The sequence below is a fragment of the Canis lupus genome, chromosome 1 (genome assembly GCF_048164855.1).
Source record: "Canis lupus baileyi chromosome 1, mCanLup2.hap1, whole genome shotgun sequence".
Classification (NCBI taxonomy): Eukaryota; Metazoa; Chordata; class Mammalia; order Carnivora; family Canidae; genus Canis; species Canis lupus.
Window position 1 is genome coordinate 68,802,199 of NC_132838.1, and position 13,438 is coordinate 68,815,636.

A 13,438-nucleotide genomic window follows, 5' to 3' on the forward strand; every position below is an offset into this window, starting at 1 on the left:
TGTGGAAGACCCAAAGACTGCTCTCATGTGCACAAAAATATGGAGGAATGTGGTATGGCTCAGTAAGAAGACCTCGACATTCTGTTACCCAATGCACTATAGGACAATTACTCTTATTTTTATTTTTAGTCTTAAATGACTACATTTAAAAAAACTTATCTGAGGTGCAGGCAACTGTGTTGATTTATCGTATGTGAAGCACTAAACATACTTCACCTTATTTAATCCTCCCAACAACCTTATAAAATAGAAACAACTGACCATGTGCTGAACACTCACTATGTCCTGCACAACACCGAGCGCACTTCCCTAAAGTACCTACACCAACACTGAGCACCTATTATGATTCCCATTTTAGGGATGAGGAAATGGAAGCCCAGGCAAGTTATGAAACTTGCCCACGATCACCCAGCTAGAAAACAGCAAGACTGCAGTCTGAGCCTGGGTAACTCTGTTTCAGAAAACCTAGGCACACTTACCTACTTAACAACATCCTCATGTTCCAGGTGAGGAAACTGCAACCCACAGTGTTCGAAACCTGTGTAAAATTGTATCAGTAAGCAGGGAACCAGCATTAAACTGAGGATTGCCTGGTTGCAAAATCCATGTCAAGAGATGATAGTCTTTCCACTGGCAACAGCACAAGTGTTTTTCTTGTTAAAGTCTGAGGAGGGAGGTGGGGGGTGTTGTGTAACTCTGCACCTGGAGCTGTGGGTTCTGTATTCTCTTTGTCTCCTTCCTCCCACATTTTTGTGCAAATGAGATGTGAACATTTTGATGAGATGCCATATAATGAAAATAAAGATAGAAGGACAGCAGAAGACAACTGAGCTATGCATAACTTTAGCACAAAGAAAGAACTTTGGGAAAGTTTGAGTTAGAAAAAAAGGGATACAATTAGGACAGTGTTTATTTGCTTTTTTAAAATTCTCCATTTTGTCTCAGAAAGCATTAGAGAGGGCTACAAAAAGTAGCTATTATCTTTCCTCTTTTATTCCGGCTCAAGCATAATCATTCTCACGAATTTTGCCCCAGTTCACTGAGAACATCTGATACTGAAAAACTCTAAAACTCTCAAAAATGTCAAAAAGTGGAAAGAATAAAAACAAAGAGCTTCCAAGAAAGGAGGGGATTAAAATGGAATAAATACATCCAGTTCCTTTAAAAAGTGTTTTAAGGTTCTAACTCCTGCACTGTCTCTTGTTTTGCTAACTCATAGTATCAGGACATAAAAATTAATCAGGATGTTAGAAGGAAAAGAAGATTCAGAAATCATATGAGTTAATACGTTTTCTAATTTGTGGGATGGGGAAACCACGTCTCGATGCCACACAACTTGCCTGTATCCCTTAGAAGAAACTAGCTTGTAAAATCAAGGCTTCCATATTCATTTGTGTCACAGGATCAGAGTCCCTATGCCTTTTAAAAGAGAATGAGCAGCATACCCGGGATTCTCAATTCTGGCTGCTTATTAGACTCGTCTAGGAGTTTTAAAACAAACACTCTCCCCGCTCTCCACCAGTTAGATAAGAATTTCTGGAGATGGGGCAATTGGGTGGCTCAGTTGGTGGAGCGTCCAACTCTTGGTTTTGGCTCAGGTCATGATCTCAAGGTCATGAGATGGAGCCCTACACAGGCTTCTCCCTGGACAGAGAGTCTGCTTAGGATTCTCCCTCTCCCTCTGCCTCTCCTTCCTCTCTCTCTCTCTCCCTCCCTCTCTCTCTCTCTCTGAAATAAATAAAATCTAAAAAAAAATTCTTTTAATTAAAAAAGGAGAATTTCTGGAGGTGGAGCCAGGGTTATATATAAAACTCCTCAGATGATTCCATGTGCAGCCAACATCGGGAACGACAGAGCTAGGCCTCGAAGGTTCGACACAGAGCTCACTTGGCGCTCAGGCTCACGTTCCCGTTACAAGTGTTTTTGGGCTTCGTGCTGCTGTCTTCCCCGGGAAGAGCCATGGTAGTAAGGGATGTGGGTGAGTGTCAGAGTAAACTTCACCTGCCCTGCTCACCTTTGGATTTCAGTTTGTAACCATGAATTTCATTCACATACTTCCACGATGAAAAGTCCTGATTCTTTCTTTCTTTCTTTCTTTCTTTCTTTCTTTCTTTCTTTCTTTCTTAACAGTGCCAGGAAGGGGCTTGGGTGACTCTTCGCATGTCACATGGGCCACCTTCTCCAACTGTACTAAAGGCAGTCCGGAAAATACGCTTTTTTTTGTTGTTATTGTTGTTACACAATCTAATTTTTATTTTTTATTTTTTATTTTTTTATTGCAGTTCAATTTGCCAACATCTAGCATAACACCCAGTGCTCATCTCACCAAGAGCCCCCACTCAGTGCCCGTCACTGAGTCACCCCAACCCCCCACCACCTCCCTTTCTACCACCCCTTGTTCGTTTCCCAGAATTAGGAGTCTCTCATGTTCTGTATCCCTTTCTGATATTTCCCACTCATTTTTTCTCCTTTCCCCTTTATTCCCTTTCACTATTTTTTATATTCCCCAAATGAATGAGACCATATAATGTTTGTCCTTCTCTGATTGACTTACTTCACTCAGCATCATACCCTCCAGTTCCATCCACGTCGAAGCAAATGGTGGGTATTTGTCGTTTTTAATGGCTGAGGAATATTCCACGTATACATAGACCACAGCTTCTCTATCCATCATCTGTCAATGGACACCGAGGCTCCTTCCACAGTGTGGCTATTGTGGGAAAAGTCCTGTTTCTAAACTTGATTCTTCCTCTGAACCTTTTAAAGTTTTCAACTTTTATTAGAGATATAAAAGGAAGTTAAGAACTCTCTACTTGTGCAATTTTCACATTCACAAACACACACCCACACACACCGAACAAATACACCAGTAAAATAACAATAATTACATAGGTATCCAAGGATGAAATCCATGTAAAGAAAATCAGTTTTATTCAATAGTCAGCATACTAAAGAATGGGAACAACTCCGTGAAATATTTTTGAATACACTTTGAATCATTTGTTTGGTTTCTTAAATTAATTCCTCAGTCGTAATTTCTACACCGTATTTGATAACAATGGTAATATGAGCCTTGATTTTAAATAACATGAATAGACTTATTAAAATATATGATTAAGTCCCCCATAAGACAAATGAGACTCAAAATATTGTGACTACTGCCCCGGATTTTCTGTATCAGCTTGCTCAAATTTGGGACGTTACTTAATCTCATTAAAATTTCTTATAGGCTATGATAAAAGCAAAGAGACTCCTAATTAAATGCTTAATGGAGATACTGTTACAGTATCCAGATCAAAATAAGCAAGGAGAGTGCTGACTAGTGATCTTTTTTCTTTTCCCAAGGAACCCTTTTGCATATACCGCTCTGGATAACCTAGTCCAGAACCAAAAGAACGCAGAGGTATTAGGAAGTTCTTAATGTATATGCTTTTGTCCTGCTTATTCAGCAGTCGTCCCTTCAACAAAAGCAAGGTATCCTGTGGGGAAAAAATCCTACACGGCCCAAGTGGTAAGACCGCCCCTTTGTCATCTTCACCGGGACCTGAACAGCCAACTCTTACCTCCCACTCATAAATCAGACGACACCTGATAAATGCACTAGCTTTGCACACCAAGAGGCCTGAGCCTGGAACCCAAGACGTTCTCATTCCCTCTTCGGGGCTGTGGGCTCTCTTCCGGAAAGCCAGGGATGTGTTTTGATCCATTTGCATAATGAACCCGAATGAAGATGGAAGTCTTGATTCTGCGTGTGTCAGCTTTGCTAGCGGTTTTCTGTTTGCTCTCAGATTTTTATTGCAAAATGAAAAAAATTAAAAAAAGAGAGAGATCAGGGCAGGATAAATTTTATTGGTGGCCTAATATTCCCAAGACATGAGAATTTTGAATTTCTTGCTTTTATCGTCCTTAAATTATATCGATAAAGAAAAAATGCAACCATGACACTTTTCTATTTATTTAATATTTCTCTGAGTCTCATTGGACCTTAGCAAGTTGTCCAGCCAACGTAGCGGGAGCAGATTTTAGGCTGTCAGGGACACTGGAATTCTCTCCTTCGTCCAAATGACAATTTTGCCTTAAAACAAACCTTTTGGTGGAGGGAAGGACAACTGGGAGCTTTCTCCGACTGAGGGTGTGTGCGGGAACAGCCCCACATGCCGGGCCGTCGGGGACCTGGCCCTCATGCCTGGAGGTGCGTTGCCTCCCGCGCGGGCGGGCGGGTGTCCTCGTGCCACCAGGACCCAGGGGCGCCCAAGCAGCTTGGGCCCTGACCCCCCTGACCTCTTGCCTCTTCCTCCAGGCGTGCGGGCCAGGGTTCTACCGGCTGCCGTCGGAGCCGGGCAGCGCGGCGGCGAGGCCAGCCCTGGGCCCCTGCGTCCCCTGTCAGTGCCACGGACACAGCAGCCTGTGTGACCCCGAGACCTCCAAATGCCAGGTAAGTACCTGCCCGTCCCCGCCCACCTGCTCCCTCCTCTTTGCACAGAGACCAGCAAGGCCATGGCAGGGCCCTGAACATGTGCGGGTCCCAGAGGACACGTGCGGGGAAGGGCACTGACCATATTATACATTTTTAAAAGTAATTGAAGATTGATCATTCAGAGAAACCACTGCCTATATCAAGAAATAAAATATTAACAGCGTTTTAGAAGAACACCCAAGGACACCACTAGTTATCTAAAAATCATACAGGCGGCTTTTTTTTTTTTTTTTCTGATTACATACCATAAGAAACTTATAAAGAATTTGGAAATCATGTAAAAATATTTTTAAAAAATACAAGTCATCCAAAATTCAACATAAACGTTTAATATTTTAGGTATTTCCTAGGAATTGTGCGCATGTGGGTATAAATAACGTATAAAACCATGTCTTGGCATTTGCTTTTCAAATGTGCCGATTACGAGCGTGTTATGTTGCCGGATGTTCTTGGGAATCTTTAGTCTTTGACTGGGTATCCCCTATTTACCCTTCACCCTGGAGTTCCAGGCCCTCTCGGTGGTGGTGGTGGTACACCCCCACTAAGAGCCCGCTATGCCCTCGGCCCCCTCCAGCCCCCCGAGAAGTCCAGGTCTGCTGTGCCACCAGCTGGGCCACCCCAGACGCTCACCCTCGCCAGCTCCGGGCACCACGTTGCTAAGCCCCCCACCTCGTCTCCTGAACCCGCATCTCCTGAACCCCTGCCCTGAGGCCTCTGGAACTCAAGGTGGAGACTCAGCAAGGGGGAGACCCAGTCTCCCTCTTCATTTAAAGTCCCCTGAGCTTCGTTGTCCCCGACCCAGTGCCCCCCATACCCCCCAAGGGGTGGCTCTTGCTTTCACACTCTACCCGCCCGAAGGTAGGCAGGTGGCCCTGCCCCCATTGCCTCTCTCGTATCATCCTCCTTCCTCCTCCTTCCTCCCCCATGACAATACGCTGAGTCTCGTGCCCCATCGACTTGACACCTGCTCGTTGACGCTCTCTACCAACCCCCAGCTCACCCACCTCGTTGCTTGGAGATCTTTCCTCCGTATCATCGCCATTCTCTCCAGTGCTCTTCCTGTCATAATTCTTGGGGACTCTAATGTTCATGAAATCACTTCTTTCATACCCTTGTCTCTGTTTCTTGTCTTCACCCCAAAGTGCTGTCCTAGAACTTGTCATTATGAGAAACAGCAGTGCCTCCACAGTCTCGGGGGCAGCTCTCCTCTACTCCGACAACCATCCCTTTTCTCTCTAGTTCACTTCTTGGCGCATCAGCTCCAGCCTCTTTTAGTCTCACCATCGATGCTCACACCTTTTCATGGTTCCTTAGCTCCTTGGTGCCCGCACTCTCTCCACCCGCTTAACATTCACGACCCTTCGTTAGGATCGCTGCCTTGGAATGTTCGTTCCTCTTGCTACCCCTTCACGTGCTTCCGCCCAGTTAGCCCTCGTTCGGTCCTACGGCCCCACACCTGTGCCTTCCAAGCCCATGTCACTGTTGAGGAACACAACTGTGCCGTGTCCCCCTGTACATCCATCCTCACTCCCCACAATGGCCCCTTTGTGGGCTCTGCAATGTACCACTGTCCCTCAGGCCTCTTGCTCCCCCACATTTCTGGATGATTACTTCACACCTTCCCCTTCCTCTTCAAGCCCCCACACCCCACCCCCAACCCTTTGCCTGCTTTACTCTCAACTGATAGTCATGCTTCTTATTTTATTGATTAGAAGGAGTTAGAAGAGAACTAAAACGACCTTCCATTACCACGTGTACCCACCTTTCTATGTCTGTGTGCAATCACTGACTCCTATCATTTTGGATAAGCTTTTCTTACTTCTAGAAAAGATCAAGTCTGCACTTATGCTCTAGATCCCAGCCCTTTCTCCTGCTCAAGGGCATCATTCTGCCCATCCCTATTTACCTCTTTCTCGCATCATCACTTTTTGGTTCCTTTACTATCTTAAAAAGTAATAATAAAAAAAATAAAACAAAACACAAAACAGGGACGCCTCAGTGGCTCAGTTGGTTGAGCCACAGGCTCTTGGTTTCTGCTCGGATTATGATATCATGGGTCATGGGATCGGGCCATGCAACTGGCTCCATTCTCAGTGGGGAGTCTGCTCGAAGGTTCTCTCCCTCTGCCCCTCCCCCCACATGTATATGTGTCCATGTGCTCTCTCTCTATTCTGAAACAAATGAATAAATCTTTTTTTAAGATTTTACTTATTTGGGGAATCCCTGGGTGACTCAGCAGTTGGCCCAGGGCATGATCCTGGAGTCCTGGGATCAAGTCCCACATCGGACTCCCTGCATGGAGCCTGCTTCTCCCTCTGCCTGTGTCTCTGCCTCTCTCTCTCTCTCTCTCTCTCTCTCTGTTTGTCATGAATAAATAAATAAAATCTTTTTAAAAAGATTTTATTTATTCATTTTAGAGAGAGAGTGAGAACATGCATGCGTGCGTGGAGGAGGGGGTGCAGAGGAAGAGGGAGAACCTTTAACAGACTCCACAGTGAGCCTGGAGCCCCACATGGGGTTGGATATGAGATCATGAGCTGAGCCAGAGTCAGGAGTTGGACATTTAACTGACTGAGCCACCCAAGGAACCCCATAAATGGATGAATCTTTTAAAAAATTAATTAAATAAAAATAAAAATGAACTCTCTGGACTTCACCTTCCTTCTTGACTTCTCTCACTTCATTCCCCTCCCTATATACAGTGAAGAGTTGTTTATACTCTCTATAGTTTTTCAGGATAGTGGTAGAGGCAAAAATTATTAATAAATAAAGAAATATTTATTTATTAACATTTCCTTTTCTATATAGTTTCTCTCTTCCATTCTCTCTTCAATTATTGAAATCAAGCTTTTGCCTCTACCACTATCCTGAAGCCAGTGATTAATATTCAGCCATCAGTCTTCTTTCTTTTTCTTTTTTTTTTTAAGATTTTATTTATTTATCTTAGAGAGAGAGAGTAAGATAGTGAGAGAGCATAGGTGAGGAGGAGAGGAAGAAGCACAATCCCTGCTGAGCAGGGGACTGACACAGGGCTTGATCCAGGACCCTGGGACCATGACTTGAGCCAAAGGCAGATGTTTAACCTAGCCACCCAAGTGCCCCAGTCTTCATCTTTCTTAATCAATCAGCAGCATTTGCTACTCTAAATCATCCATTCTTCTTGAAAGTTTTTGTTTGGTTTGTTCCCTGGACATGCTGTTCCAGGGATTGCTAAACCAGGTGACTACACCTTGCATCTTCTTTGCTGTGTTTCCCTCCATGCCTCAAATCCACATACTGGGGTTCGCAGGATTCAATCCTTGGAGCAGTTGGCTTCTCTAACTATGCTCACTCCCATGGTGATCTTGCCTAAGCACATGCCTTTCAATACCTACACTGAGAGACCATGGTATTTACCAATGTTTCTATGATTAAATCTTAGATCCAAATCTTTAATCCTTCTAGAATTTATTGTGATATGAGGAGGTATCGTTCTTCAAGTATATATTACTTTAAAGAAATATTTATTTACTAACGTTTCCTTTTCTCCTTGATACATCATGGTATCTGAATATATACAAATTTGTTTATCCATATTAAGATATGTTAAAGGTCATCTGTTCTGTGCTATTTACCTTCTAGTTCATGTTACAGTATTCTGACCACCTTCATTTTATACTAAATTATAATATCTGGCAATGTAGGGGCCCCTGAGTGGCTCTCAGTCAGTTAAGTGTCTGCCTTCAGCTCAGGTCATGATCCCAGGGTCCTGAAATCGAGCCTCACATCAGGCTCCCTGCTCGGTAGGGAGCCTGCTTCTCCCTCTGCCTCTCCCCTTGCTCATGCTTTCTCTTTTTCTCTCTATCTTAAATAAATAAATAAATAAATAAATAAATAAATAAATAAATATTTTATGAAAATCTGGCAAGGCCCTTTCTTTTTCTTTTCCCAATTTCTTGACTAGATGTAATTATATATTCTTCTAGAGGACATTCTGATTCACAATTTCAATCTCTTCACCAAAGATGTTACTGGACTTTTATTGGAAGGCATTAAACCTATGGGTAAAGAATTAATGTCTTTACACTATTTAGTTATCCTCCCTCAACCCAGAAGTATAATACTCTTTTCTATTCAAAACCTTTTTGTGTCTCACAGTGAACTGTTTTTTATCATCACCTATATAGGTTATGCATTTCTTACATTAAGCTTATTTCTATGTATCTTACATTTTTACTTCAATGGTGAACATTACATTCTTTTCCACTTCAGTTTATTTACTAACTTGTCACTACTGATAAACATTAATAGAATAGATTTTTTTTTACATGTGTTTGATAGCCAACCACTTTGTTTTTAGTTCTAGGTGTTTCTCAGTTGATTGTTTCAGTTATTTATATATTTATAATAATATTATTTGCAAATAGTTATAATTTGCAAATACTTTTCTTGCCAGAAGGTGTATCTACTATAATAGTTTTATGTTTTTGCATTAAGTCTTCTAAAAAGGTTGTATATAGGAAGATAGCCTCCTATCTTATGCCTAATTTTAATATGAATGCCTCAGGTCTTTCACCACAAAGTATGATGCTGGTGTTTAGCTTAAGATAAATATTCTTTACCATGTTGAGAAATTTCTTTTTATTCCTGGTCTCTTAAAAACATCTCCTTTCAAGTCAGGTTAGGACATTGAAATTGATTATATGCTTATTTGTGAGAAGTAGAGTAAAAGTAAAGATGTGTTAAATATATACATTTTAGATATGATCATATATTTCTTTTTACCTTAAACAGAGTGATGAATGATATTATTAACTGAATGAATAACTGAATAATATTAACCATTCTTGAATTCCTGAAATAATTGCTATTTGTTCAGTGTGGTAGTCTCTCTCTAATCTGCTGGCTTGTAAAATTCAATAAATAATTTCAAGAGAGGGGATTAATTTATACATTCTTAAGTGAGAATCAGGTACGTTTTTCCTTCTTATGTAATCTTTACTGGTATTTTTTAACAGGGCTATTTTTCATTCATAAGATTATTTTATTTTTTTTAGGATACATTTATTTCTTTTATATATAGAGAGAGAAAGCATGAGTGGAGGGAGGGGCAGAAAGAGAGGGAGAAAAAGAATCTCAAGCAGACTCCACACTGAGCATGAAGCCCTACTCAGGGCTTGACCTCACACCCTGAGATGGTGACCTAATCTGTAATCAACTGTCGGATCCTCAGCTGACTGAGACACCCAGACACCCCCATATGATTAATTTTAAGACATTTATAAAGGATAAAGTTTAATTTCATTTTTTAGAATAAAAATTGTCTTTATATTGTCCTCTTTAGAACAATTGGCTATTGTAGCTGTTGTTGTGCTACATGTCTGTGTTTTGGAATATCCCCAAATGAAGTGAAAAAAAAAATACATGTGCACATCAAACATGCACAGCTAGTATAAATAGCTGTGCTCTGAATTTTTATATTTTCCTTCAGGGAACATATAACTTTTGAATTTAGGCAACTTTATTCATCTTTGAAATAGCCCCAGGAGGCAAATAGGAAATAGCTATTATTACTCTGATGCTGTAACTGAGGAAACTTGAAGCATACTTACTTCTTTTCTATGTGTAGTGTGGATCCCAGTTTAATATCAACACAATTACACAGAGCAATGCCCTCTACTCTGGACAGAGTGGTCATAAGTATGAATCTGGGGTCAGATGCCTTGGTTCCAATCCTGGATTCATATCTTGTGGGCTGTGGGAGCCCAGTCAGTTTATCTCAAGTCAATGGGGTCTTAGTTTCCTCACTTATAAAATGAAGATAATAATAGTACCTACCCATAGTTTTTGTAAGGATTTAATGAAATACTATATAAAGGGTACAGAACACTACTTAGTACATGGTAAGCTTCAGAGAAGAGAGAACAATGATGATGATGATGATGATTATGATTATGAAGATAGTAATTACCGTACATGTTATCTGCCATTTATAGTCTAAGAATCAATCAGATAATAATTAATCAAAACATGAAAAAATCATTATCTCTGGCACCATGCCAAATATCCTCACCTTTTTTCTTTAGATCTTTCTTCAAAAACATGGAGAGGGGAAGAAAAACACTATAGAAAACTTCATGGTCTAAGCATTTCAATTTTTAAATAAAATCCACATCTCTTTGTAACTATTCTCTTCAAATTCCTGATGATAGTTATCAGAGAACTGTTGCTTCACTCTAGATATTAATATATCCTACACATAGACGTGTTACTACCAATAGCTCAGTGACAATTGTCCCTTAAGGAAAATTTTCTTCAAAATGGAAGAGCAAAACCTATGTCACATTGAACCCCAAGCCAAGTGGAAGCAGAGGCTAGGGAATAAACATTAATCAGTAAGAAACATACACCTGCAGACCCTCTTAGGTAGATAGGTAGGTAAATAGATAGTTTTTCCAAGTTGATATAACACAAACACCTCTATATATCTGTATCTACAACTGTCTGTATATACCATCACTACATCCCCATGGTCAGTATTATTTTTCCGATTTTTTTCCATTTTTTTTGAAGAGAATATTGAATTGAATTCTCAGCTAGCTCAAATAGCTTTTGAAGACCAAATAATTTGTGAAAATATTATTTTCACTCTATCACAATTCTTATTTTAAAATGAAAAAATAAATTATTATGATCTACTCTGTTATCTGAAACCACTAGCATCTATGATTAAGCAATTAGTCCTATGTTTGGTAAACAGACGTATAACTAGAATCTACCGTGTTTAAGGTTAAACCCTATCTTATTGAATTTATCTAAAAACCTAACCAAATAGAGATTGTTGACATTTCATTACAACTCTGAACATTAATGCTTAGAAAATCTAAGTAACCATTAGATCCTTGGCTAAAATGTTAAGAATCAGTTTTCAAATCCACTATAAAATGCTACCTACAGACTGTGAGAGAGCACACACACTGTTATCTGATTAAATGATTTGATTTAGAAGGCCCAGGTGAATTCTATCCGAGACTACTGATAGAATCTGCAAATATGATTAAGAGTCATGTATGAAAAATATTTGCAAAAATCATGAAAATATGAAATTTTCCATAGGATGGAAAGCAGTGAAATGCCACTCCGGATTTACAAACGAAAGTAAAATGTAGCAAACATTGATTTTGATCTCCACTAAAACATGAGAATTGCTTACTTAACTAATATCTGTCAAGTGTAGAAAAATAAATACAGCTCATTAGAAATCAGTACAGGTTCACTCAAAATAAGTCATTTCAGACTAATTGCTAGGGTTATTATATGTATATCTGAGACCCTTCTTGAATCCCATTAGAATATCAAATTCATCAGAAAGTGTAACACATCATATCTCAGATCCAGCAAAAATAGGAACAGCTACCAAATGTCCAACACTGTCCACGTGTGTGCCAGGACCAAGGCTGATCACTACAGACAGATTTATTTTCTCATTTATTCTTACAGTGAACTTGTGGTGTTTAAAATCGTTCCTTCTTTTACAGTTGATGAACGAATGCTGACAGAAATGAAATAATTTGCTTATGTCATAAGCCAGTACAGGTCAGATCTATGATCCAAACTCTGGTTTGTTTAAATAGGCATTTGACAGAATGTTTCATGATATTTTCAAAAACAAGTTTGAAGAATCGGGCCAGATAGTAATCAGTTAATAAGTTTAACAGGTATAGAAGTTACTGAACTTAGTAACCAATTAACAAGTCTGATGATTGTAGAAGTTGCTCTACACCTGAAGCATGTTCAGATCTCCAGTGATGAGACCTAGGCTTTGTGTTTCACCGCATCTTGTTCAAAATCATCAGTGATCTGGATGAGATCTACCAAATAGAGGATGTAGAGCCGAAGTGTTACCTAATGTATGAGATGGTGGTCAAGAAGCTAAAAGAGCCTGACAGGTGGAAAGATGAGCCACAATTAACAAGATGAAGTTAATATAAAAGGTTCTGAAGTAAGGCAGGCTCATTTGTTTTATTCATTCTTGTGGCATTTAATACATATTTCCAATGGGCAGGTATTGTGGTAAGTGATGAGAAGATACCAAGGTAAGGAATGCAGGGGCCTTGCCCTCTAGGAGCTTATAGTCTAGTGTTTATAGGGAGAGAGCAGAGGAAATGGCATGTGGTAGTAATTCCTGTGAAATAGGAGTTTTTAGTTGACTGCAGAGTCAGGTTTATAAGATTCAGATCAGGGAAGGGAGTACAGTCACTTTATTTGCAAATTTCAGGTAGAGACTTTTAATATGTATTTTAAGAGAAATTCTGAGTAGTCAAGATTATCAAATGTTTAACTTGAAGAATATGTAGAAATAATACTATTTTGTAGACATTTGAGGACTGCCTTGGGAAATGGAAATAAGACTTACTCTTCACAGCATCAGAAGGCAGAACTTGGATCATTGACTAAAAATTAGAATGAGACATGTTTTCATTCAACATAAGGAAAGCTTCATAGCTTATCATTGTATAAGATGAAAAGGGCTGCCTTATGAGGATCCATTCATTCAGTAACATATTGAAGAGGAAGTGTGGAGGCATCCCTTTAAGGAAAGAAGGCTAAGTTAAGCAACTTTTCACCTCAGAGCTAAGGAACCAAATAGTACTAATGTTATATTATTTGGTTTAGTGGAAGGAATATATAGCACCAGTTTTCCCATGTGCAAAAAACCATGCATATCATATATTCTAATCTGTTATTGGAAAGGTACTAGAACATACAATATCACTCTTGAGAATATAATTTAACTTCTCGTTACACATATAAAGCATAGGAATTTTTCCTAAAGGTTAATTTCTATTCAAGACAAGTATGTCTCAAAATAGGAAAGTCGAATGAAGGGTCTGTGTCAAAAAGTTTCAAAATTAACATCATGATTTATGTGCTGTGTTTATGGTCCTAACCAGAACATTTGGTTTCGTTAACCAAGTTTAG

General features: G+C 39.8%; 1 protein-coding gene across 3 annotated transcripts in view; it reads left to right on the forward strand.

The window, feature by feature from the left end:
* The window catches only part of LAMA2 (laminin subunit alpha 2), a 583,647-nt gene that overhangs the window by 392,187 nt on the left and 178,022 nt on the right, over nt 1-13,438 (forward strand). For all 3 annotated transcript variants that reach the window (XM_072833687.1, XM_072833697.1, XM_072833705.1), the window contains one exon: nt 4,301-4,435. In XM_072833687.1, coding sequence (XP_072689788.1) covers nt 4,301-4,435 — 135 coding nt within the window. The remainder of the gene's footprint in view (nt 1-4,300; nt 4,436-13,438) is intronic.